The following is a 25113-nucleotide window of genomic DNA, read 5'->3' as shown; positions in this document are numbered from 1 at the left end:
GTGAGAACTCTTAAAGTCTACTCTCCTAGCAATGTTCAAATATATAGTTCATTGTTATTAACTGTAGTCACCACGTTGTACAATAGAGCCCTTGAATTTATTCCTCTTTATCTATCTGAAATTTTGTATCCTTTGACCAGCATCGCCTCAATCCCCACCAATCCCCACCAGCAACCCCCGGTAACCACCACTCTACTCTCTGCTTCTGTGATTTCGACTTCTTTAGATTCCACATCTAAGTGAGATCACATGTACACCTTCCGTCTTAAAAGGCTTACGGTTGGCTACAATTCTGGGTAAGACGAAAAATGCCTCAGCAAGAATCAAACCAGAAATTATGATTTTTTTTTTTTAACTTTCTTCCCAAAGCTCAACTATGCTAAATTTAAACAAGTCGCCCTATTATCCGTAATGAAACAGAGCTGTATTCTACAATCTCTTTCCCTTGGTTGGTGCTTTTTTTCTTTTGTAGTGTCACACTAAGAATTCCAGCCAATAGTCTTCTTCTGAGGCTATTCTTGGGTGAGCTGTGATAACTGCTTCCTGAAAGTCTTTCTTGGATTTCTATAAGATGCAGGATCAAGCTCACTGAATTTTCCCACACTCACCATAAAACACCAATACCAAAAATGCTCCTGTTTCATTAAATGTGACAGCTCCTTCCTGCCTGTAGCTCAGTGGAGCACTCCAACAACTTAAAGGAAGTGTGTCACTCCTTGCAGCTGCCTAGGTTGAGATCACAGATAGGGTTCTCGGCTTTGTGGAAATTTATGTCATTCCTGAGAAGTCGACATTACTTCCACCAATGTAAAAGACGCAGCTGATTAATTTCAGGCATGCCACAGTTTCTTTTATGCCAAACACTAAGCATTCAATACAATCTGACAAACCAAAGTACAACTTAAGAGCTAGTTGGAGCTAATATAAGAGGTCTTCTAAAAGGTCATGGAAAGATTCATATTCTCTTTTAGTTCTACTTTTCCATGAACTCTTTGAAGTAACCTCATAAATAAAGTTAACCTGAAAAAAAAAAAAAAAACTATGCCAATTTCTCCCACATTTCCCCTTTACAAAGGGAAACATATTTTCTTCCCTTGACCATCACAGAGGAATCCTCAAGTACCACCCCTGCCCCTCGCACCCCCCACCTCACTCTTCCTACCCTGTAAGGTTTTCTCTAGTGATACATTTACAGGAAAATGTCATTGCTCTCTGGGGTTGCTACGGGACCACTCACTGCCCCTGGCAATCACACTCTGCTTCTCTTCACCCAAATGCAACCACTTTCTCTAAATCTAAAGGGCACTTAACACCTTCTGGTGGCTAAATACAAGAGATCCTCTCATTAAAAAGAGAAAAGGCCCACTTGGCCCACCCTCTCCACCAGCTGCCCCATATCTCGCTTTCCTCCCTTTACGGCTCAACTTCTCACAAGATTGGTTGCTGCTGTTCCCTCAGTGCCCACTCCACCTCCTCAACCTGGTCCAGGGTCACTGCTCCAATGCAATAGTTGTCACTACTGGACCCAGTCATAAATGGTGCTCACCTCCCAAGCAGGGAGCAGAAAGCACCCGTTCTCTAAAAAGAGCTGCAAATACAGAGGAAGACGCCCACCCCACCCTGGGATTACTGAGAGACGGAGAACAGGGTCTGCTCCCAGCAACCACCCCCACCCCCACGGGAAGATGAAAGAGGAGGGGACTCCTTGGAGTCTTTAAGTTGTTTGCTTGGGGTGGGGGGTGCTGTCATGCGACAGGGGGTAAAGAGATATACTCACAAGGACAGGGGAGGCCTGCAAGCAGGAGAGCCTACCTCTCGCTCCCCAGTTGTATAAGCAATGGACATGTTGACTTGTTCTGCCCCTACCAGAGTTACGGAAAGGAAAACTACAGGGAGACGGCGGGGCAGAGAGAAGCCGCGCTCCCCCGGTTCTGCGTGCATCACAGAACGCTGGTTAAGGGGATTAAGGTTAGAGCATCTTCCAGTACACACCGAAAAGGGCCTCCTGCTGGGGCAAGCAGATCCGAGCTCCAGTTACATCAGAGCCGCTGACAATTGCGTCTCCCTCCTGCAGACTCAACACAGGAGAAATGGCTGGAGCCCTGAAGAAGGAAAGGGAGGAGGGATCCCAGACGCAGACCACCCCTCACCCAAACCACAAGCCTGGCAAGGGATAAGCTCAGGGAACACTTTAAATCAAATGTCTCTTCTGGCAAATGACCATATTCCCAGTCAGATCCAAGTAAGTGGCACACGGCATGCTTCACATTTGCTGAATAAATGACTGAACAGCCTTTTCTCCATCTGCCACACCCTCCCTGCCCTTCTGTCATTTCACTCACTTACTCCTACAAATGTTTCTTGAAGGATGATTCTCTACAAGTTTCTGAATTTAATCATTAAGATGATTAAGATATGACCCCTGCCCTCAGAAAGTTACAGAGATAATAAGAAAAAATACAAACTTGCATCCGTCACAAGGCATTACGTGAACAGTACCACGGGAGTCGTACATAGTACCAAACACATCAACTCAAACATCCAAACTAGGGGCAGAATCGTTAGCTCAGCTGGTTAGAGCACGATGTTGTAACACCAAGGTCAAGGGTTTGGATCTACCAACCAGCAGTGAAAAAAAAAAAAAAATCCAAACTATTCCCTGAAGCACGCCCAGACAGCGCTTCCTGATCAGTTTAGATACAGAGCTCGCACGCCTGCCTTTCCCATGACCGCTGGTCCTTTACCCCTTCCCGCTAAAATGTATTTACCCTTGCTGTGTCCAGAGTAGCTGTTTACACACTACTATCTGTATCTGAAGTCCTGGAGAGAGCCAGGACAACCCATATTCCTTGAATCTGGGGTAGATTAAAGAGATTTCAACATGCTACCCTGGATGAGGCCTTAGAAAAGAGGACAATGTACACATGGCCTCCTTTGCAACACCATTATATGCAGTCCAGCACAGAGGAAATGCTGTTGGTTGAGGAGAAAAGTGATGTCAACTATGTACATTTCTCCTCAGAGAGCATCTTACCCAGAGGCAGAAGGACGTGCACCGCGGAGAAGCAAACCACCTTGACACCTATCCAGACACCACATTCGTTCTACAGCTTGTGTATTAGTCACAATTAGTCAGCACTTAGAGTCACAAATTTGCAGAAAGCAAATCGCTCTACACGACTTCTTCACTCTATGTGACTTCTGGTTTCCTTACAATCTTTAGCTTATAGTCCTTCAGCAACCATTATCGCCTCCCTCCTATATTTTTAACAGGCATTTTAATGATCATTTTTCACCATAATAGATGCCCCATATAAAAAAATCTAGAAAAATACAGCAAAGTAGATAGCAGAAAAAATATCCTGAACATTCTTACAAACACTGTTAATATTCTGGTATATTTCCATTTAACCTCTGTCTGATTTAATAGCTATTTGAAATTAATATGCCCCATAAGCCAACTCTGGTAAAAATCACCAATAAACCAGGATATAAACTGCCATCTGTAATCTCTTTCAATCATGAACATGGTTGTATCTTCATGACTTTAAAACAAACAGTAGATTCAGTTTAAAAAGACTAATTCAAAGAAGGAAAAATTGGTTAAGTAGGTTGTTTAGTGTCACTTCTCACTTCTCTATTCTTCTTTCCAGCAGCGTAGTTGTTAGAATTAAGCTTGTCCAAGATCTTGGTTAACCATCAGTTCAGATATAAACCCATTTAAACACAGATTTTCTTGATTGTTTAATCATGTGTGATTGTGGGAAGCACACACACAAAAACAATTAGCAGTGTTTTGGGTATTTTTTTTTTTGACAAGTATACAGTTACCATTGTTTATCAAGATATTTAACAAGGATTTATTTTCCATCTCAGTCTTCCATAATAGACATGCTATTCAATGATATTTAAAACAATTAAAAAATAAGTATTGGCTTACCTGATTAAGAAATTATGTAATCCAACATCAAAATACCTGTTCAAAAGAGACATAAAAAAGCATATAAACCAAAGGTGTTTATAGCAATAGTTGACTTGACAAGAAATACATAATTTACATTCACAACATGGCAAATAAATGAATTACTCTATGACATCAGTTCTCAAAGTATGGCCCCTGGAGGAGCAGCAGTAGCACAACCTGGGAATTTGCTAGACATGCAAATTCTCAGGCCCCACCTCAGACATCCTAATTCAGAAATTCTGGGGATGGGCCCAGCAATTAGATCTAATGATACATCCATTTGATTCTGATGCAGAACCGCTGCTCTTTGACAGCAAAAGTGTCTCAGCAGGTCTAAGCTCTCTCTCTAGAAATAAAGACCATGAGGTTGGATTTCCCAGGTACTTTCCACTTTTCCAATAGGTGAGTCCTTTTGTAATACTAGTTTTCTCAGATGTTCATCTACTAAAAAATACGTGAAATATGTTTTAAAAGCAAAAATCCACACTAACCAAAAGGAAGAAGGGTGGAGCAGGGAGGAGTCACTCTGGTCTTCTGAGCTTCACCCAGATGTAGTGCCTGGAGCTTTCCACCTGAGAGCGGAACCAAGTCCCATATCTGGGTCTGCTCCGAGCAGGGCAACACAGGAGATGCAGCTCCATGCACTAGCCAGCAGCATGCCATTGCGCTTGGCCTCACACCAGGCATTCCATGAGCCCTGGGCAATGGTGGACCCTTTAAGTCTCAGCCTTCCCCTGACACCACCAACCTGGCTTAGTCCATATGAACTGCTCTGCCTTGGTTTCCCTAATCAGCATGCTTATTCCCCTCTGAACCTCAGTCCATTTAGCCAGTGCCCTTCTCTCTTTGGTTTCTGGCCATGGGTGAAAAGACTGGGTGGCCAGAATCCTGATGCTGCTGTCCACCAGGCAAAATTGCTACTCCTAACACCTAGCGGGTGGTGGCTGTGTCCACCCACAGATTGGCCTGGGTTGGCAATGTGCCCAAGTAAAGCCCAAATTAATTCTGTCCCTTCAGACAAGGAGTAATGGCCACAGAATTTCTCCCCCAGGTCAGGGTGGGTGGGGTTGGGAAGGGTCTGACTGCCCTAACTTCCAGCACCACCCCTGTCCCTGAAGCATCACAGCAAAACTGGCGCCTCTCCCCAGTGGATAGGTGATTACTGACATTATAATAGGATTCCTTGTGGGGTATGTTTAAATGATAGGATTCTTTCATGTACTTAAGCATCTGCTTACAGAATAGAGTAGGTGAGAATAGAAAACTCAAAGCCATAATATTAGTTACCTTGTTAACTACACACTTACCTGCAATTATTACAGAATTCAGGGAAAATGGGATTCAAGATACATAAATTCCATTTATTCCTAAGCCTTCTGCACAAAGCTATGCTCTAAGAGGAGATCTACCTGTAGGGATAGGTGATTTGTGTCATTTGATTTTACACAGACCTGGATGAGATGCTAAAGGTCTTCCTATATTTAGCACAGATTTAAAAAAAAAAAAAATAGAAATGATCCCCTCCTCTTAACCAAATCCAAAGTTACTTTGCTCAGCCACATAAATAAATATCCATATCATGGACAGTAATTGTAAGTTAGCCCGGTCTACAATATGGGAGGGAGGTAGAGGTAGAGGGTGTGTGTGTGTGTGTGTGTGTGTGTGTGTGTGTGTGTGTGTGTGTGTGTGTGTGTGTGTGTGTGTGTGTGTGTGTGTGTGTGTGTGTGTGTGTGTGTGTGTGTGTGTGTGTGTGTGTGTAAACAAAGATTTCAGCTTCTATGGGAGGGAGGTAGAGGGTGTGTGTGTGTGTGTGTGTGTGTGTGTGTGTGTGTGTGTGTGTGTGTAAACAAAGATTTCAGCTTCTATGGGAGGGAGGTAGAGGGTGTGTGTGTGTGTGTGTGTGTGTGTGTGTGTGTGTGTGTGTGTGTAAACAAAGATTTCAGCTTCTATGGGAGGGAGGTAGAGGGTGTGTGTGTGTGTGTGTGTGTGTGTGTGTGTGTGTGTGTGTGTGTGTGTGTAAACAAAGATTTCAGCTTCTATGGGAGGGAGGTAGAGGGTGTGTGTGTGTGTGTGTGTGTGTGTGTGTGTGTGTGTGTGTAAACAAAGATTTCAGCTTCTTTCACTCATCCAAAGCTTATTCAGTCTTTTCAACGACATCAGCTACAATAGGCAACAGCCTCTGTTCCAGGAATCGTGGAACAAAATAGACATGGAAGGAGTCACAGAGACCCTCGGTCTAGTGGCGGGGTAGAGGGAAGAAGACACTGAAAGAGTAATGAAAAACCTAATATTATTATTAGAGATTATTTAGCATTTAGAATGTAGTAAGTACTGTGTTTGGTGCTTACACATACATGCCGATGAGGCAAGTACCGCTATCCCCTGCCCCAGTGAAGGGACTAAAGCTCAGTGAGACAGAGTAACTTGCACAGAGCTCACAGCCAGCAGAAGACAAAGCTGGGGGTCAAATTTGAGCCCCAGAAGGCTCAAATTACTTGCTCTTCCCAAGCGACCTGCTAAAGCATGGCTCTGTCTCTCATTAGTACTAATTTAAAAAGGCTGTTCACTTAAAAACCCATCCCTTGCTGCCTGTGCCTGATTTCTACTTCTCCCAAAGTGGCTGCCCTGCTGCAGGCAAGTCCACCTGCTTCTGCTTCCCTAAGCACACCTACTCCACAGGGACCGCCTGCCTCCTTGGGTCTTGGTGTCAGCCAGGCTCAGGAAAGTTACATTAACTTCGCTGGTCTTCATCTTCCTCGTTGGGAAAATGAAAGGCCTTCTTCATAGGGGAGTTATAAGAATTAAGTGACATAACACAAAAACAAGGCTTAGCACAGTATCCAGCACACAGTAAGTACACTGTAAATGGCAATCTCTTTCCTTCCTATTTTTAAAAGTTGTTTTAATGGATCCCCATTCCCAGTAACTCAGTGGGAGAAGCAAGCCACATGAAAGGGACATAAGATGCCTTACGATACAGCCCAGAGAGAGACCACTTCAGGCATAGGTGGGGTAGCTAGAAAGCTGTGGGGTCAGGCTGAGGTGGAGGGGGGCAGATGGCAGGAAACTCTGAGGGACTGGGACAGAGCTCAGGAAACAGTCAAGAGAGCAGGAAGACCAGCTGTTCCACAGAGTCTGCGTGGAGAGCCTAGAGTGGGCTGGGAGCGCAGGGAAAGCTTCATCCTGCCTGCCACATTCTGGCTGGGCTCTTAGTACCACCCCAGCACCTGCCAAGGCATACCGCTGTATGCCCAGCTTCCCCTGCACTGTAGTGTGTCCCTAAACTCACCTGTATGGAAGTGAGGGACTATGTCACATGCTGTGTTTCAGACTATTTCTTCTCAAGCATGTGTAATTGGTTACGAAGGGAATCTGGGGATGCAGCAAGAGGAAAGCTTTAAGCATGCTTGTGACAGGCAAGCTCACTAGGGTGGAGAAGAGTATAAAGAGTTGATAATTACTTGGAAACCAAGGTGGAATGAAGAAGATAAAGGGTAGAAATGAGAGAAGTTAATGACAGGAAAAATGTAGGGGAGGGAAACAAAACCTATTCACAAGGAAAAATGTCTTCCACCTTTGCTGCATTATTTCATCTGTGTTCATATTCATTCAACAGATATTTTGTTGGTGCCTACTGTGTGCCAGGAAGTATCAAGTTTGTGGCATAGCTACAAAAAAAGGGGGAAAAAAGGAAATATTTCAAGTGACTTTAAAACCATACCTAAGGATGACTTTTCCCTAGCAACATAAAAAAATCTTATACTGTTTTTAGTAATCATATTATTAATAACAATGTTGGCATTATTTCTTTAAAATTATTTTTGCATATGTTATAACAAGTATTTATGCTAATATCATCAGAAATCAATATTTTTATCATAGTAGAAAAGAGATGAAAAATATATAAAATCAAAGCAGTTAAGTAAAAACTTTGTAATCCTACATTTGAGTTGGAAATATCAGGATAAATCTGGAATTGTCTTCTTCACAAAAATATGTCTCCTAGAAGGCAAGAGCACACTAAAAATGCCACTTACACACCACAGCTGCCAAAAAATGGCTAGCAGACACAGCCACCATCAGGTGGCCTGTCAGCCACTTGACTGCACTGACACAAGAAGAGTCATCAGTGGAGACCAGAAAAAGAAGAGGAGGTCTCTCTCTTCAAAGCCCACTCCAGAGGAATAGAAGAAGCAACTGCTCTACCTGATGACCAGACATCAACACAGAAATACTAGAAATATGAAAATAAAATATGACATCACCAAAAGAATACAGTAATTCTCAAACACCAGAATCTATAGAGCAAGAAACCCTTGAAATGACTGAAAAGGAATTCTGAACAACAATCTTAAGGATACTCAATGAGATACTCGGACAACACAATGAAATGAGAAAAAAAAATCCAGAATATAAAGGAGGAAATTAACAAAGAGATGAATACTTTAAAAAAGAATGTAGCAGAACTCACAGAACTGAAAGATTCATTCAACAAAATAGAAAAACACAACCAAGACCTTAAGCAGAAGGTGAGAAAAAGCAGAAGAAAGAATTTCTAATCTCAAAGACAGTCTTTATGAAATAAAAGAGGCAGGCAGAAAAAATAAAAAAAGGAAAAAAAAATTTTTTTTAAACAACGAAGATCTAAGAGCGCTAGCTGACAACCTTAAGTGCACCAACGTATGTATCATGGGTGTTCCAGAAGGGGAGGATAAAGGAAAAGGCAGTGAAAACCTATTCAATGAAATAATAATGGAAAACTTTCCAGGAATAAGGAAAGAAATAGACCTTCAGATCCAGGAGTCTCAAAATCCCAAAACAGATTCAGTCCAAAAAGATCCTCTCCAAGACACATTATAGTCAATCTGGCAAAGCTCAAAGACAAAGAGAGAATCTTGAAACGAGCAAGAGAAAAGCATCAAGTCACCTATATAAAGCCTGTATTAGACTAACAGCAGACTCTTCAACAGAAACTCTACCAGCCAGAAGAAAATGGGATGATATATTCAAAATACTGAAAGAAAAAACTGCCAGCCAAGAACACTATATGTATTAGTCCATTTGTGTTGCTATAACAGAAATACCTGAGACTGGGTAATTTATAAAGAACAGAAGTTTATTTGGCTTATGATTCAGGGACAGCTGCATTTGGCATGGGCCTCAGGCTGCTTCTACTCATGGCAGAAAGCAGCAGGCAGCCAGTGCATACAAGCCGGTCACATGGCAAGAGGAAGCAAAGAGAGAGAGAGGAGGTGCCGGGGTCTTTTAAACAACCAGCTATCACAGGAACTAACAGAGCGAGAACTCACTCATTACTCCCCCCACCTAGGGAGAGCATTAATCCATTTATGAGGGTTCTGCCCCCACGACTCAATCAGTTTCCAACACTGCCATATTGGGGATCAAATTTCCACTTGAGGGCTGAGCCCGTGGCGCACTCAGGAGAGTGCAGCGCTGGGAGCACGGCGACGCTCCCGCCGCGGGTTCGGATCCTATATAGGAATGGCCGGTGCACTCACTGGCTGAGTGCAGGTCACGAAAAAGACAAAAAAAAAAAATTTCCACTTGAGTTTTGGAGGGGACAACACATCCAAATTCCATCACTATGCCCAGCAAGTAATGAGGGAGAAACAGTGTATTTTCCAGATGAACAAAAACTGTGGGAGTTCACCATGACACAACTAGCACTGCAAGAAATTCTCAAAGAAGTCCTGCATCTGCAATCCAAAAAACAATAATCACTAGCACAAATACATAAGAACTAAACCCACTGGTAGGACAAAAACTCAAATGAGAAAGAGAAAGAAACTAAATTTTGCCACCTCAAAAAAAAAAAAAAACCCAATAAATATCAAAGACAAACAATAGAAGGGAATCAAGGAACAAAAGATATTTAAAACATCCAAATGAAAATTGATAAAATGCCAGGAATAAGACAATACCCTTCAATAACAATCCTACATGTAAATGAATTAAACTCCCCAATCAAAAGACACAGACTGACTGATTGGATTAGAAAGCTACACCCAACTATGTGCGGTCTTCAAGAGACTAACCCCACCTGTTAACATACACACAGACTAACAGTGAAGGGATAGAAAAAGATATACTATCAGAACCAAACCAAAAACAAGCAGGAATAGCTATTCTTATATCAGGTAAAATAGACTTAAACCAAGAACCATAAAAAGAGACAAAGAAGGCCATTATATAATGATAAAGGGGTCTATCCAGCAAGAAGACATAACAATCCTAAGTATATATGCTCCCAATCCTGCAGCACCAAGATATATATATATATACAGAAAACATTACTAAGCCTAAAGAAAGAGCTAGATCCTAATACAATAATAGTAGGGGACCTGAACACTCCTCTCTCAGCACTGGGCAGATTATCTAGGCAAGAAATCAACACAGAAACACAGGAATTAAACTGCACTTTAGACCAACTGCACGTGGCAGATATCTACAGAACATTTCATCCAACAATCAAGGAATACACATTCTTCTCATCAGCACATGGAACATTCTCCAGGATAAATCAAGTCTCAACAAACTTTTAAAAATTTAAACCATTTCAAGTATCTTTTCAGACCACAACATATTAAAACTAGAAATCAATAACAAGCAAAACTGTGGAAACTACACAAATACATGGAAATTAAATGACATGCTCCTGAACAAACTATAGGTCCAAGAAGAAATTAAACAGGAAATAAAGGATATACCATACCAAACTTGTAGGATACTGCAAAAGCAGTACAAAGAGGGAAGTTTATTGTAATAAACACTTACAACAAGAGAATGGAAAGATTTCAAATAAACAACCCAATGCTATACCGCAAAGAACTAGAAAAACAAAAGCAGTCCATTCCCAAAATTAGTAGATGGAAAGATACTAAGATCAGAGCAGAACTAAATGAAATAGAGACCCCCCAAAATGATACAAAAGATCAATGATACAAAAAATTGGTTTATCAAGAAGATAAATAAAATAGACAAACCTTTAGCTAGGCTAACGAAAAAAAAGAAGAGAGAAGACCCAAATAACAAAAATTAGAAATGGAAGAGGAGACATTACAACTGATACCATACCACAGAAATAGAAAGAATCATTAAAGACTATTATAAACAACTACACACCAACAAAATGGATAAATTTTTGGACAAAAACTACCAAGAATGAACCAAGAATAAATAGAAAACATGAACAGACCAATAACAACCAACGAGATTGAAGCACTAATCAGCAGTCTCCCAATGAAGAAAAGCCCAGGACTGGATGGCTTTACTGCTGAATTCTGCCAGACCTTTAAAGAGGAATTAATACCAATTCTCTTCAAACTATTCCAAAAAAATGCAAACAGATTCTTTGTATGAGGCCAGCATCACCTTGATACCAAAACCAGACAAAGATCCAACCAAAAAAGAAATCTACAGGCTCATATCTCTTATGAACATAGACACAAAAATCCTCAACAAAATATTAGCAATCAAAATACAGAAACACATCAAAAATGATAAATCGTGATCAAGTAGGATTCATCCCAGGGATGCAAGGATGGTTCAACATACCCAAGTCAATAAATGTGATACACTCCATCAACAAAATCAAGGACAAAAACCACATGATTATCTCAACAGACACAGAAAAAAGTATTTGACAAAATTCAACATCCCTTCATGATAAACACATGCAAATTAGGTATAGAAGGAAAGTATCTTGACTTGCTTGGCCCGGCGCGGGGCTTTCTGGAGCCTGCGGGCCAGCATCGTCTCCCACTCCCTCCGCGGTTCTCTGGAGGGGCTGGTGGCGTGGGGCATCCCCGGCCAGTGTTGGGAGGGCAAGGAAGTACGGGCGGGCCGACTGTCACTCCACCACACCCTGGACTCCGGCCCCCGGTAAACTTCCTGTTACTGGGAGGCAGATACCATCTCTGCAGCCACCAGTTTGGAAAAAAGCCTAACGAAATTCTGGTTGGGAATAGTGTGGTAGGAGAGTTCCCAGGTCCACTTGAACCTGCCAGAGAGCAGGCTGCAGGCAGGCGCTAGACTCGGTTTCTACCGGGTGGATTCAAAGGTGAACAAGACCCGAGAGAGATCTACACAGTGCTACAGAGGCACCCAGAGAGACCGGTCGTCTGTGCCTAGCAGAAACCTGGTAGACTTCCTGGGTGAGGCGGTGCCGAGCAGGGTCTTGAAGGCCCAGCTGATAGACGAGGGGTGCAGAAGACACGCCCCAGCCCAGCACAGTGCGCACAGAGGGGGGAGACGTGTGGCCAGGGAGGCGGAGACGCGACAGAAACCACACACCCAGTGGGGTCGCCACTGCATGATCTAACAGCCTGGGCCAGAGCACACGGAACGGGGAGAAGTCCTGCACAGGAAGTGAAAGCTCAACAGAGATCACACACCCTGTGGTACGTGATCCAACAGCCCAGCAGAGTCCAGGCTGACCAGAAAGGTGGCTCCCCGGAGAAGCCCAAGACCCGAGGCAACCACACACACAAGACACTAGAGGCCAACTGAGCAGTCACGGCGGGAGCCATACCAAATTGGCAACCACAGCAAAATCCTAGTTAGTCATTAGTCTCAAACCGGTGGACTGTGAAACCCCCTGCCACAATGAATAAACACCAAAAAAAAGATACTAGAAATACAAAAAATCAAGAAAGTACACCACCAAAAGTTAATAAATCTCAAACTCTAGATCCTATAGAACCAGAGGCCCTTGAAATAACTGACAAGGAATTTCGAGTGATAATTCTAAGGAAACTGAATGAGATACAAGAAAACTCAGCTAGACATCATGATGAAATGAGGAAAAGTATACAGGATCTGAAAGAGGAAATGTACAAGGAAATCAATGTCCTGAAAAAAAATGTAGCAGAACTTGCTGAACTGAAGAAGTTATTCAGCGAAATAAAAAACACAACGGAGAGTTTAACCAGCAGGCTTATCGAAGTTGAAGAGAGAACCTCTGAACTTGAAGATGGGCTGTTTGAAATAACACAAGTAGACAAAAACAAAGAAAAAAGAATCAAGGACATGGAAGAAAATCTGAGAGAGATATCAGACAACCTCAAGCGCTCAAATATCCGAGTCATGGGTATTCCAGAAGGGGAAGAAAATGGAGATTCCATTGAAAACATATTTAATAAAATAGTGGCAGAAAACTTCCCAGGTATAGGAAAAATCACAGATCTTCAGATCCAGGAAGCTCAACGATCTCCAAACGTATTCAACCCAAAAAGGCCTTCTCCAAGACATGTCATAGTCAAATTGGCAAAACTCAGAGACAAAGAGAGAATCTTAAAAGCTGCAAGAGAGAAGCGTCAAATCACCTACAAGGGAGCCCCAATCAGGTTAACATCAGACTTTTCATCACAAACCCTAAAAGCTAGAAAGGAATGGGATGATATTTTCAAAATACTAAAAGACAGAGATTGCCAGTGAAGAATACTCTACCCTGCAAGGCTATCCTTCCAAAATGAGGGGCAAATAGTATATTTCTCAGACAAACAAAAACTGCGGGAGTTCACTACCACACGACCACCCTTACAAGAAATCCTCAAGGGAGTACTGGGTTTGGTTCCTGAAAAATAACTACCACTGCCATAAAAACCCAAGAAAAATCTAAACCCGCTAGTACAATAAAAATGGCATTCATGAAGAGAAAACAAGCAAACAAAAACACTATCTACAACCTAAGGAACCAATAAACAAAGAAACCAAACAGTAAATCAGAAAGCAAGAAACAAAAGACACCTAAGACAACCAAACAACCAATAAAATGGTAGGAATAAATCAACACCTTTCAATAACAACTCTTAATGTAAAAGGCTTAAATTCCCCAATTAAAAGACACAGACTGGCTGACTGGATCAAAAACCAGGACCCAACTATATGCTGCCTACAAGACACCCACCTCACCCATAAAGATTCACACAGACTAAGAGTGAAAGGATGGAAAAAGATTTACCATGCAAACAGAAAAGAAAAACGAGCTGGAGTAGCTATTCTTATATCTGACAAAATAGACTTTAAACTAAAAACCATAAAAAGAGACAATGAGGGACACTACTTAATGATAAAAGGACTGATCCATCAAGAAGACATAACAATCATAAATATGTATGCACCCAATGTTGGAGCAGCCAGATTTATAAAAGAAACTCTATTAGACCTAAAGAAGGAAATAGACACTAATACCATAATAGCAGGGCACCTGAACACCCCACTGTCAATATTAGACAGATCATCTAGGCAAAGAATCAGTAGAGAAACACAAGATCTAAACAAGACTCTAGACCAATTGGAATTGGCAGATATCTACAGAACATTCCACCCAACCATCTCAGAATATTCATTCTTCTCATCAGCACATGGATCATTCTCCAGGATAGATCACATATTAGGTCACAAATCAAGTCTCAATAAATTCAAAAAAATTGGAATTATCCCATGTATCTTCTCAGACCACAATGGATTAAAACTAGAAATTAATAACAAACGAAACTCTGGAAACTATACAAACACATGGAAATTAAACAGCATTCTACTTAATGACATATGGGTCCAAGAAGAAATCAAGCAGGAAATCAAAAAGTTTATTGAAACTAATGAAAACAATGATACATCATACCAAAACCTGTGGGATACTGCAAAAGCAGTATTGAGGGGAAAATTTATTGCATTAAATGCTCACTTCAGAAGAATGGAAAGATGGCAAGTGAACAACCTAACACTTCACCTTAAAGAACTAGAAAAACAAGAACAATGCAAACCTAAAGTTAGCAGACGGAAAGAAATCATTAAGATCAGAGCAGAACTGAATGAAATTGAAAACCAAAAAACAATTCAAAAGATCAACGAATCGAAAAGTTGGTTTTTTGAAAAGATAAATAAAATTGACAAACCATTAGCATGGCTAACAAAAAAAGGAAGAGAGAATACTCAAATAACAAAAATTAGAAATGAAAAAGGCGATATTACAACTGATTCATCTGAAATACAAGGAATTATTCGAGACTACTATAAACAACTATACGCCAACAAATTTGAAAATCTGGAGGAAATGGATAAATTTCTGGACACACACAAGCTGCCAAAACTGAACCGTGAAGACGTAGAAAATTTGAACAGACCAATAACAATAAAGGAGATTGAAGCTGTTATCAGAAGGCTCCCAACAAAGAAAAGCCCAAGACCAGATGGATTCACAGCAGAATTTTACCAAACATTCAAACAGGAATTGACACCGATTCTTTACAAACTATTCCAAAAGATTGAAACGGACGCAAATCTCCCAACTCATTCTATGAAGCAAACATCATCCTGATACCAAAACCAGGTAAAGATATAACCAAAAAAGAGAACTACAGGCCTATATCCTTGATGAATATAGATGCAAAAATCCTCACTAAAATACTAGCAAACAGAATACAGCAACACATACGAAAAATTATTCATCACGATCAAGTGGGATTCATCCCAGGGATGCAAGGTTGGTTCAACATACGCAAATCAATAAATGTGATACACCATATTAATAAACTCAAACACAAGGAGCATATGATCATCTCTATAGATGCTGAAAAAGCATTTGATAAAGTTCAGCACTCATTCATGACAAAGACCCTCTATAAGTTAGGTATAGAGGGAAAGTATCTCAACATAATTAAAGCCATATATGCCAAACCCACAGCCAATATCATCCTGAATGGGCAAAAGCTGAAAGCTTTTCCTTTAAGAACAGGAACTAGACAAGGATGCCCACTCTCACCACTCCTATTCAACATAGTGTTGGAAGTACTAGCCAGAGCAATCAGAGAAGAGAAGGAAATAAAGGGCATCCAGATTGGAAAAGATGAAGTCAAACTGTCCCTGTTTGCAGATGACATGATCCTATATATCGAACAGCCTAAAACCTCTACAAAAAAACTGTTGGAATTGATACATGATTTCAGCACAGTAGCAGGATACAAAATCAACACACAAAAATCAGTAGCATTTCTTTTCTCCAATAGTGAACATGCAGAACGAGAAATCAAGAAAGCCTGCCCATTTACAATAGCCACCAAAAAAATAAAATACTTAGGAATTGAGTTAACCAAGGAGGTGAAAAATCTCTATAGTGAGAACTACAAACCACTGCTGAGAGAAATTAGATAGGATACGAGAAGATGGAAAGATATTCCATGCTCTTGGATTGGAAGAATCAACATAGTGAAAATGTCCATACTACCCAAAGTGATATACAAATTCAATGCAATCCCCAACAAAATTCCAAAGACATTTTTCTCAGAAATGGAAAAAACTATTCAGACATTTATATGGAACAATAAAAGACCACGCATAGCCAAAGCAATGCTCAGCAAAAAAAAACAAAGCTGGAGGCATAACACTACCTGACTTTAAGCTATGCTATAACCAAAACAGTATGGTACTGGCATAAAAACAGACACACTGACCAATGGAATAGAATAGAGAATCCAGAAATCAACCCACACACTTACTGCCATCTGATCTTTGACAAAGGCACCAAGCCTATTCACTGGGGAAGGGACTGCCTCTTCAGCAAATGGTGCTGGGATAACTGGATATCCATATGCAGGAGAATGAAACTAGATCCATACCTCTCACCATATACTAAAATCAACTCAAAATGGATTAAGGATTTAAATATACACCCTGAAACAATAAAACTTCTTAAAGAAAACATAGGAGAAACACTTCAGGAAATAGGACTGGGCACAGACTTCATGAATACGACCCCAAAAGCACGGGCAACCAAAGGAAAAATAAACAAATGGGATTATATCAAACTAAAAAGCTTCTGCACAGCAAAAGAAACAATTAAAAGAGTTAAAAGACAACCAACAGAGTGGGAGAAAATATTTGCAAAATATACATCTGACAAAGGATTAATATCCAGAATATATAAGGAACTCAAACAACTTTACAAGAAGAAAACAAGCAACCCAATTAAAAAATGGGCAAAAGAGCTAAGTAGGCATTTCTCTAAGGAAGGTATACAAATGGCCAACAGACATATGAAAAAATGCTCAACATCACTCAGCATCCGGGAAATGCAAATCAAAACCACATTGAGGGGCCGAGCCTGTGGCGCACTCGGGAGGGTGCGGCGCTGGGAGTGCGGCGACGCTCCCAGCGGCCACGGGTTCGGATCCTATATAGGAATGGCCGGTGCACTCACCGGCTGAGTGCCGGTCACGAAAAAGAAAAAAAAAAAAAAAAACCACATTGAGATACCATCTAACCCCAGTTAGGATGGCTAAAATCCAAAAGACTATGAACGATAAATGCTGGCGAGGCTGCGGAGAGAAAGGAACTCTCATACATTGTTGGTGGGACTGCAAAATGGTGCAGCCTCTATGGAAAATGGTATGGAGGTTCCTCAAACAATTGCAGATAGATCTACCATACGACCCAGCTATCCCACTGTTGGGAATATACCCAGAGGAATGGAAATCATCAAGTCGAAGGTATACCTGTTCCCCAATGTTTATCGCAGCACTCTTTACAATAGCCAAGAGTTGGAACCAGCCCAAATGTCCATCATCAGATGAGTGGATACGGAAAATGTGGTACATCTACACAATGGAATACTACTCAGCTATAAAAACGAATGAAATACTGCCATTTGCAACAACATGGATGGACCTTGAGAGAATTACATTAAGTGAAACAAGTCAGGCACAGAAAGAGAAATACCACATGTTCTCACTTATTGGTGGGAGCTAAAAATTAATATATAAATTCACACACACACACACACACACACACACAAAACCGGGGGGGGGGGAGAAGATATAACAACCACAATTATTTGAAGTTGATACGACAAGCAAACAGAAAGGACTTTGTTGGGGAGAGGGGGGGAGGGAGAAGGGAGGGAGGTCTTGGTGATGGGGAGCAATAATCAGCTACAATGTATATCGACAAAATAAAATTAAAAAAAAAAAAAAAGAAAATATGCATCTGATGAGGGATTAATATCCAGAATACATGAGGAACTCAAACAACTTAACAGTAAGAAAACAACTCAATTAAAAAATGGGCAAAAGAGGCAATGAATAGGCATTTCTCAAAGGAAAATATACAAATGGCCAACACACACATGAAAAAATGCTCAATGTCACTGAGCATCAAGGAAATGCAAATCAAAACCACATTAAGGTATTGTCTCATGCCAGTTAGACTGGCCAGTATAAAAAACACAGAAAATAATAAATGCTGGCAAGGATGCGGAGAAAGGGGAACACTCCTACACTGTTGGTGGGACTGTAAATTAGTGCAGCCATTATGAAAAACAGTATGGAGGTTCCTCAAACAACGACATATAGAACTACTATGTGATCCAGCAATCCTGTTTGCTCAGTTTACCAAATGCCAAAATCAGTGCTCTCTCCTCTCACTCATTTAACAAATATTTACAACGTGCCTGTTACGTGCCAGATACTGGGAATTCAGTAATGCACAGGAGATAACTTAGGCTTAAGGAAGACTGAGCCAAGTAAAGAAATGGCAAAGAGATTTCAATATGGTGTGATCAATATCAGATATTCTCTCCCTCAATGGACTGCAAATTCCAAAAGGGCAAGAACCAGAGCTTGCCAACAAGCAGATCCTCAAAAAATGCTAAAAGTATGATACAATAAATGCAATAAAAAACTCATATCTGCTAAACAAATCAGTGTGTGAATAATATGCTGTAATAAGGCACCAATGCCTCTGCATGCTCTGGCACTTAGCATAGCACACTGCAGATAAAGATGCTCAAATGTAGTTACTTAATACATTGATTGTTATACATAAATACATAAAATAAATACCCAAAGATAAAAATGAGGTTTCTCTTCTGAAATAAGATACTTATCAAACTGCAGCACAATTATCATCACTTTGGAAGAAAACAATCTCTCACAGCTACCAGCCCACAGTAAGCCAGGGTTTCCTTATGAGGAGACATAAGGAATACTGATCCTGTGCATATTATTCATAGTTCCTTCCAGAAATTAAAAACAGGAAATCTTTTGTTGTCTGAACATCAATTGATAATGGCAACGGGGAGGCAGATTTTGGCTTGATAGAAAAACTTTCTAACAAACTGCAATATCATAACAAGGCAGTGAACTTCTCATCACTAGATGAGTTCAAGCACAGGTAAAAAAGGATGTTAGGGGAGATTAAACCATGAGACAGAAAACTGGAATGGATTTCTTCCAGCGTTGGGCTTCCAAGTCCATGACTTTCAGGAAGCATTCCCAAGCACGAATGCTCACTGCCATAGCAGCAGCTCTTGTCTGATAACCGTCAGCAAATTAGTAGACTGTGCCTGGGCTAAGGCTTCCGCGGCAGCCCTGATGGTTTATTTATTACAATTATGACTGCTGCACTTACTAGAGCCTCACAGTACATGAAAAGTAGGCTTGTTGAGTGTGGCAAAGTGATGCTGCACATACACTCACTCACTGAGCACAGAAGTTTATATATGATCTCCCTTAGACCCTCCTTTGACAGAGGAGGGGATAGGCCCACATAGCATGTCCATTGAAGAACTTGGACCAGAACCCATGGTTGGTTCCAGGACTTGTCTGCTCTACCAGGCTGCCTGCCCCTTGGGGTCCTGTACTCCCTCCCAGGCTGATCTTGGCTGATTGGGAGCTAGAAATAAAAACAGCAATGGACTGTGGCCAAAAGTTGTAAATGCCATACAACAGTGAGTTATGTTTTAGAACCACTGCTGTTATGGCGACTTAGCAGACACAGGAGGGGCAGCATTTATACAAAGCGGCATATTCAGATGTCAATCCTTGCCTCTGCCCTTTCAATCTACAATCTTCAGTCTTTCATCTCCAGACTTGTATATCCCATTAGTGGCTGCCAAAGTTTAGCTTTCACAATCCCACCTGGGGAGTTAGAAAACTGACTTAGAGTTGAAGGTAAAAACCAAATCAAATCACCAAAGTAAAGTTTATACCCAGACTCAAGCACCCTGATTAGTTCCGGCTGGACTATTTCACTTAACTTCAGAGAGTAGAAAAGACGTTAAAGTTTATCTGCTCTAACCTCCTCACTTGACTGATGAAGAAACAGAGGATGAGGAAGATGAATAATTGAGATACAACAGTGGCAGAGCTGAGGCTAACAGAACAGGTTCCCAGTTCTCTGTTCAAAGTGTCACAATGCTGCCCTCCTCTTGGTCTCAGTCAATGTCTTCTTCATTTTCTAGCAATGCTCGAGATGCAACACTTGGAACAGGCTTCCTGATGACATCGTATAATAACTGGCATCCTATCATACTGTGTTTAGCTCCCTTCATTAAGCTGTATATCCATCTGAGATTGAGAGCTTGCCCACAGTTAGGAACGAAAAGCTATGCCGGGTAAACAGTGAAAAGTGAATGTGAACTTAGGTGAGTATGATCCGGTTGGCAGTCAAACATGTTTGGTAAAATACCAAAGTCTGCTGGGAAAGAGGAAAATGAGAACTGTGCCCTGGAAGGACAAACTCTAAGCAGCACGCAGGGTGAAAACAGTGCTGGGTTTTCACAGGACATGCTTGTCACTGGATCAGACAAGTGTACCTGCCATCAGATTATCAGGGAGGAAATCCCGGGAAAAACAACGCAAAAGCCTGGAGATCTGGACATCTCTCACTGCTGGAGAAAGGAAAGGTGAGAAGGCACCAGTGCCAGGCATAAATGGCTCGGGGGTGAAGAGCTTTCCTAAACTACAGTAGAAACCAGGTTTCACTGGATGTATAATTAGAAAGTCAAGGTCTGGGCTTCAGATCTACCACTTAAAAGCATTTGACCTTGGGCAAAAAAATTAATCTATTTCTCAGTTTTCTTAACTGCAGCATGGAGATGATGATACCTACAGTGGGAAACGGAACAAATTTAGTGGGCACAAGGGCTTCGTAAACATTTTACAAATGTTCAAGATTATTTTCTCTTCTCCTTAGACATTCCCAAGAGGCTCTTTTCCAAACTGCATTAATGCTATATTCATTCATTTATCCAATGAGTATTTACTAAGCACCTCCTGATGCCAGATGCTATAAGAGATGCTTAGGATTCTGCAGTGAACGAGAAAGCTAAGTTCCCCCTCTTGTGAATGTCCTGGAAACAAGTCCTTTATCAGATGTGTGATTTGAAAATATTTCCTTTCACTCCATGGCTTGTCTTTTCATTTTCTTAAAAGTGTCTTTCGAAGCACAAAAGTTTCAAATTTTGAAAAATCCAATTGACCCATTTTTTTTTTCCTATTATAAATCATGATTTTGGTGTCGTAGCTAAGACATCTTTGCCTAACCCAAGATCGTGAAGATGTTCTATGTTTTCTTCTAAAAGTTTTATAGTTTAGCTCCTACATTTAAGTCTCTGAACCATTTTGAGTTCATTTTTGTGTATGGAGTGAGGTTAGGGTTCAAGTTCATCCTGCTTTTTGTCTCATGTAAAGATGTCTACTGGATATATTCACCAAAACGGAGGTCACTGGCAAACTTTGACAAGTGCAGTTACATTGAGTGGTGGAAATGGAAGCTGGACTAGCGTCAAGTGGAGTGAATGGGAAGGAAAGGAAGACACTAAGTGTAGTTCACTCTCAGAACGGGTTGGATACTGAAGGGGAGGTGGAAGAGTGGTAGCTGAAGAAGGATGGGACAAATGAGGTTGTTTTTGTTCATTTTGGAACAAAGCTTCCATCGTACCGGGCAGATGGGTAGAAGATTTAACAGAAGATAAATGCAGATGCCAGCAGATTTGCTGGAGGGAAGATTTTTTAAAAGAGCATGAGGCAAAATCATCAGTTCAGAGAAAAAAGTGACTTGATGGGCATTTGTTGTTTTTGTTTGTTTGCCTGTTTGTTTCCAAGGGAGACCTGACTTCCTTGGGGACGTATGCCTCAGCCACCATGACTACTTCTAGTGGGACAATTAATCCTCATCCTGCCCTCCCTAGCAGCGCAGCGCGGACAAGCACCCGGGCTAAACTGATGGACTGCTGTTCTTGGGATTAAATCCTGAGTGTAGAGAAAGCAAGGAAGAAAAAAAATCAGAGGCTGATTCACCCCAAATGTTGTACCTTGATATGACATGACACCACTCTGCTGACATGACTGTAATAATTTCTGTTAAAAAAGCAATTCTAAATATAAATTCACAAGTCTTTGTCCACTCAAATAATAACTAATATTTCAATAGAGCTTTAAATTTGCAAAACACTGTCACAAACAATTATTGACAAACTGCCAGAAAAATAGGACTAGTATATTATACCCATTTGACAGCTAAAGAAGCCAAGGCAAGGTCCCTAACAGGGCACTTAGTACAGACTCAATAAATGTGAATAAATAAATGAAGATTAAATGATTTGCCTACAATTTAGTGAGAGCTCCTCACTAAAAACTCAGGGGTTTTAAAATGACTTACGTATTATAAATTAAATGAGATATGCTTTTCAAAAGATTACATTTGTAACATCTGGGCTAGGACATATATTTTTAATTACTATTCTTAAGGAGAAAACAGTGGCTTTGGGGACCTGAAATATAGTTATAGGGGATATTAATTGCTGGGATAGGACTATGGATGAAGGTTTCCTCATATTAATGAAATTAAAGCACCTACTGATGGGGTGGGAAGAGCCTTGTTAAAAAAGAATCCTTGACACTCAAAATATCTAGAGTGGTTTCTGTTTTCCTGAGCAAACTCCAGTGCAATAGATGGAAGGTGGAGAGGTGCTGGGCAAAAGAGAGAAAGGGGAGGTGATATGGACAGAGATGTGTGTCAGGTGATTTGAAGCATCTGGAAAGGGCAGAGGTTGGGGAAACTAGCCTATGAGCCAGAATAAGAACGGGAGAGAAATTCATTTATTTCATATTTAGAGTGTCTACTCTATGCCAGGCATTGTACTAGATGCGAGGGAAGTAAAACTGGAATGAAGCATAGTCCTCCAGGGTTCAGTCTAGTGGATGAAATACAGAGATGCACTGAATCCAGAACGAAGTGATAAGTCAAATAAGACACTGGGAGCTCCCCAGAGGGCTGCTGACATTACACCAGCACGGGGGTAGCGCAGGGCAGGCACGCAGCGAGGGCTTCCCAGAGGAGGTGCTGCTTTAGCTGGATTTTGAAGGATGAATAAAAAGTGGCCAGCCTGGGTGGGGGACACTTCCCAAGCAACATGTCAATTCCATAGTACTTAGGCTCCTTACGTGGGAAGCCAGCTGTCAATGACCCCCACAGAACAACGCTTGGGTCGGAATCTAAAGTGCTACTGATACAAAGGAGAGCTGGCTCCCAGAGCCAGAGGAGATGGTGATCGATGTTCTCTTTCTTCCAAGCAGCACTTGCAGCAATGATGCCCAGAGGGCAACCAGAGTAGCAAGATAAAGGGGAGAGAAACCTACATCCCTAATGGAGCCACTGGATAGGGCCCTGTTGATCTTTCTGCCCAGGTTGCCCTTGGCAACCACAATACTGAATATCTCCAAATAGACAACAAGGAGATATGACTTCCACATTTTCCCCCCTATAAACAGACATGGATGGGCCTCAGCATCTGCTTATGAAGTAAACGGGACCCGAGATACCCAGAGCTTCAGGAACCAAAGGAAATTAGGCCAGGCCTCCTATGGTTGGGTTCTGGGAGCTAGGTAATTAAACAAGACAATACTTAGGAAAAAAATGCCACCAGATCACAAGAATTTAACACAAAGCAAACGTTAAGGCCATTATTAACATAATCTGAGAAGTGAATAATGTCTTCTCCACACATGTATATTTACAATCAGTCATCTTATTAAAAACTCATTCCACCCTACAGCTTTTCACTTGTGAATATAACATCACAATGAGCAATTATGCATGATATGTGTTTGATGAATCTGTTCACCGTGGTTTGAAAATTGCCGTCACACGATCCCTCCAATGACCTAGTTTCACCTCTCAGAACAGTTGAACATTTGGCTCTGCCACTGTTAGGAACCCAAGGCCACCTGGTTTAAAAAGACAGAAATAAGACCCAAGTGTGTTTAACTGGGGTTAGTACGCGGGATTTCCCTCCTCCTTATAATTATACAAGACTCTTCACAATAACTGGGATTCAAAAAACAATAGTCTTTATGTTTAAAAGTGACACTTAATAACATCTTTAAAATAAATTTGAAATTACTGGCCTTCTCATTAATTTGTATCCTTTCCCTTGTCAGTTTATTTTCATATTAGTTGTGTATAAGAGCATTGATAGGAATGCCTGTTTGGTATTTATTCCCTACTTGACTGTCCAATACATAAGCAGATTCCAGGGTTTTAAAACAACCAGGTCCCCAAGTCTTTGCAGCCTCTCCTATACTAATTACTAGCAAAAATTTTGTCTCTCATTGGGCATCTCTTTCACCTAGATGGCTGAGTGAATTTAATCTAAGTAAATATGACTACTTTTCCTTCCATAACTTTGTCAAATTCTCTTTACTGTAATCCAGAAGAAGAAAAAATAAATAAAGGAGCAACAATTCGTCACGGGGGAAATAACCCACATCACAATCCAGCATATACAGGGGTAGGGAGAGGTGAGAAGAGACTAGGGGAACATAGATGAGCTCTGCAGGGCTGTGCCATGGTGCAAGGCTTAAGGCAGCATGTCACAGATGGTCCCTCCAGGACAAGGTAGGACACGTCGCTTGAGGCTATCAGCGCAGCAGAGTCACCAAGGAAAAAGCAAAAGGGACTGCAGGGCAGAGAGCTAATATGTACAGAGGCTCCTGGCCTTTCATGAACTGCTATGCCGACTCCTGCTTTAGTTTTTCATAGTGACAATACCAAAGCCGGGTCAGTGGCCCAGCATGCAAGACAGAGGGGAATTCATTGCACACAGATGACTGATGGATGCTGCCTGGGCTTCAGGAACATATACGGTTTGAACAGAAAGTTTAAATTTCTCTAGGTCAGTGGCTGTCAGCCTGTTCACTCAAGCTGTTAGTGGTCCACACCTGAAAAAATTAAATCCCTCTCACTGAATGTTACCAAAAATGACATAGGCTTCAAAAAAAAATCAAGATCTTTCTTCAAGAAATAGAAATTGTATTGTCAATAGTCTCCAACATTTTAAATTTCACATA

At 41.2% G+C, this 25113-nt stretch overlaps 1 protein-coding gene across 9 annotated transcripts in view; it reads right to left on the bottom strand.

Annotated features, from left to right (window-relative positions):
* The window catches only part of HHAT (hedgehog acyltransferase), a 321836-nt gene that overhangs the window by 153659 nt on the left and 143064 nt on the right, over positions 1-25113 (bottom strand). For 8 of the 9 annotated variants that reach the window (XM_063114373.1, XM_063114372.1, XM_063114371.1 and 5 more), the window contains one exon: positions 3941-3976. The exons of the other annotated variant lie outside the window; for it this stretch is intronic. In XM_063114373.1, coding sequence (XP_062970443.1) covers positions 3941-3976 — 36 coding nt within the window. The remainder of the gene's footprint in view (positions 1-3940; positions 3977-25113) is intronic. 9 annotated transcript variants of the gene reach the window in all.

Source organism: Cynocephalus volans, chromosome 11 (assembly GCF_027409185.1).
Source record: "Cynocephalus volans isolate mCynVol1 chromosome 11, mCynVol1.pri, whole genome shotgun sequence".
Taxonomy (NCBI): domain Eukaryota; kingdom Metazoa; phylum Chordata; class Mammalia; order Dermoptera; family Cynocephalidae; genus Cynocephalus; species Cynocephalus volans.
This window is presented reverse-complemented; position numbering and strand designations above follow the sequence as displayed.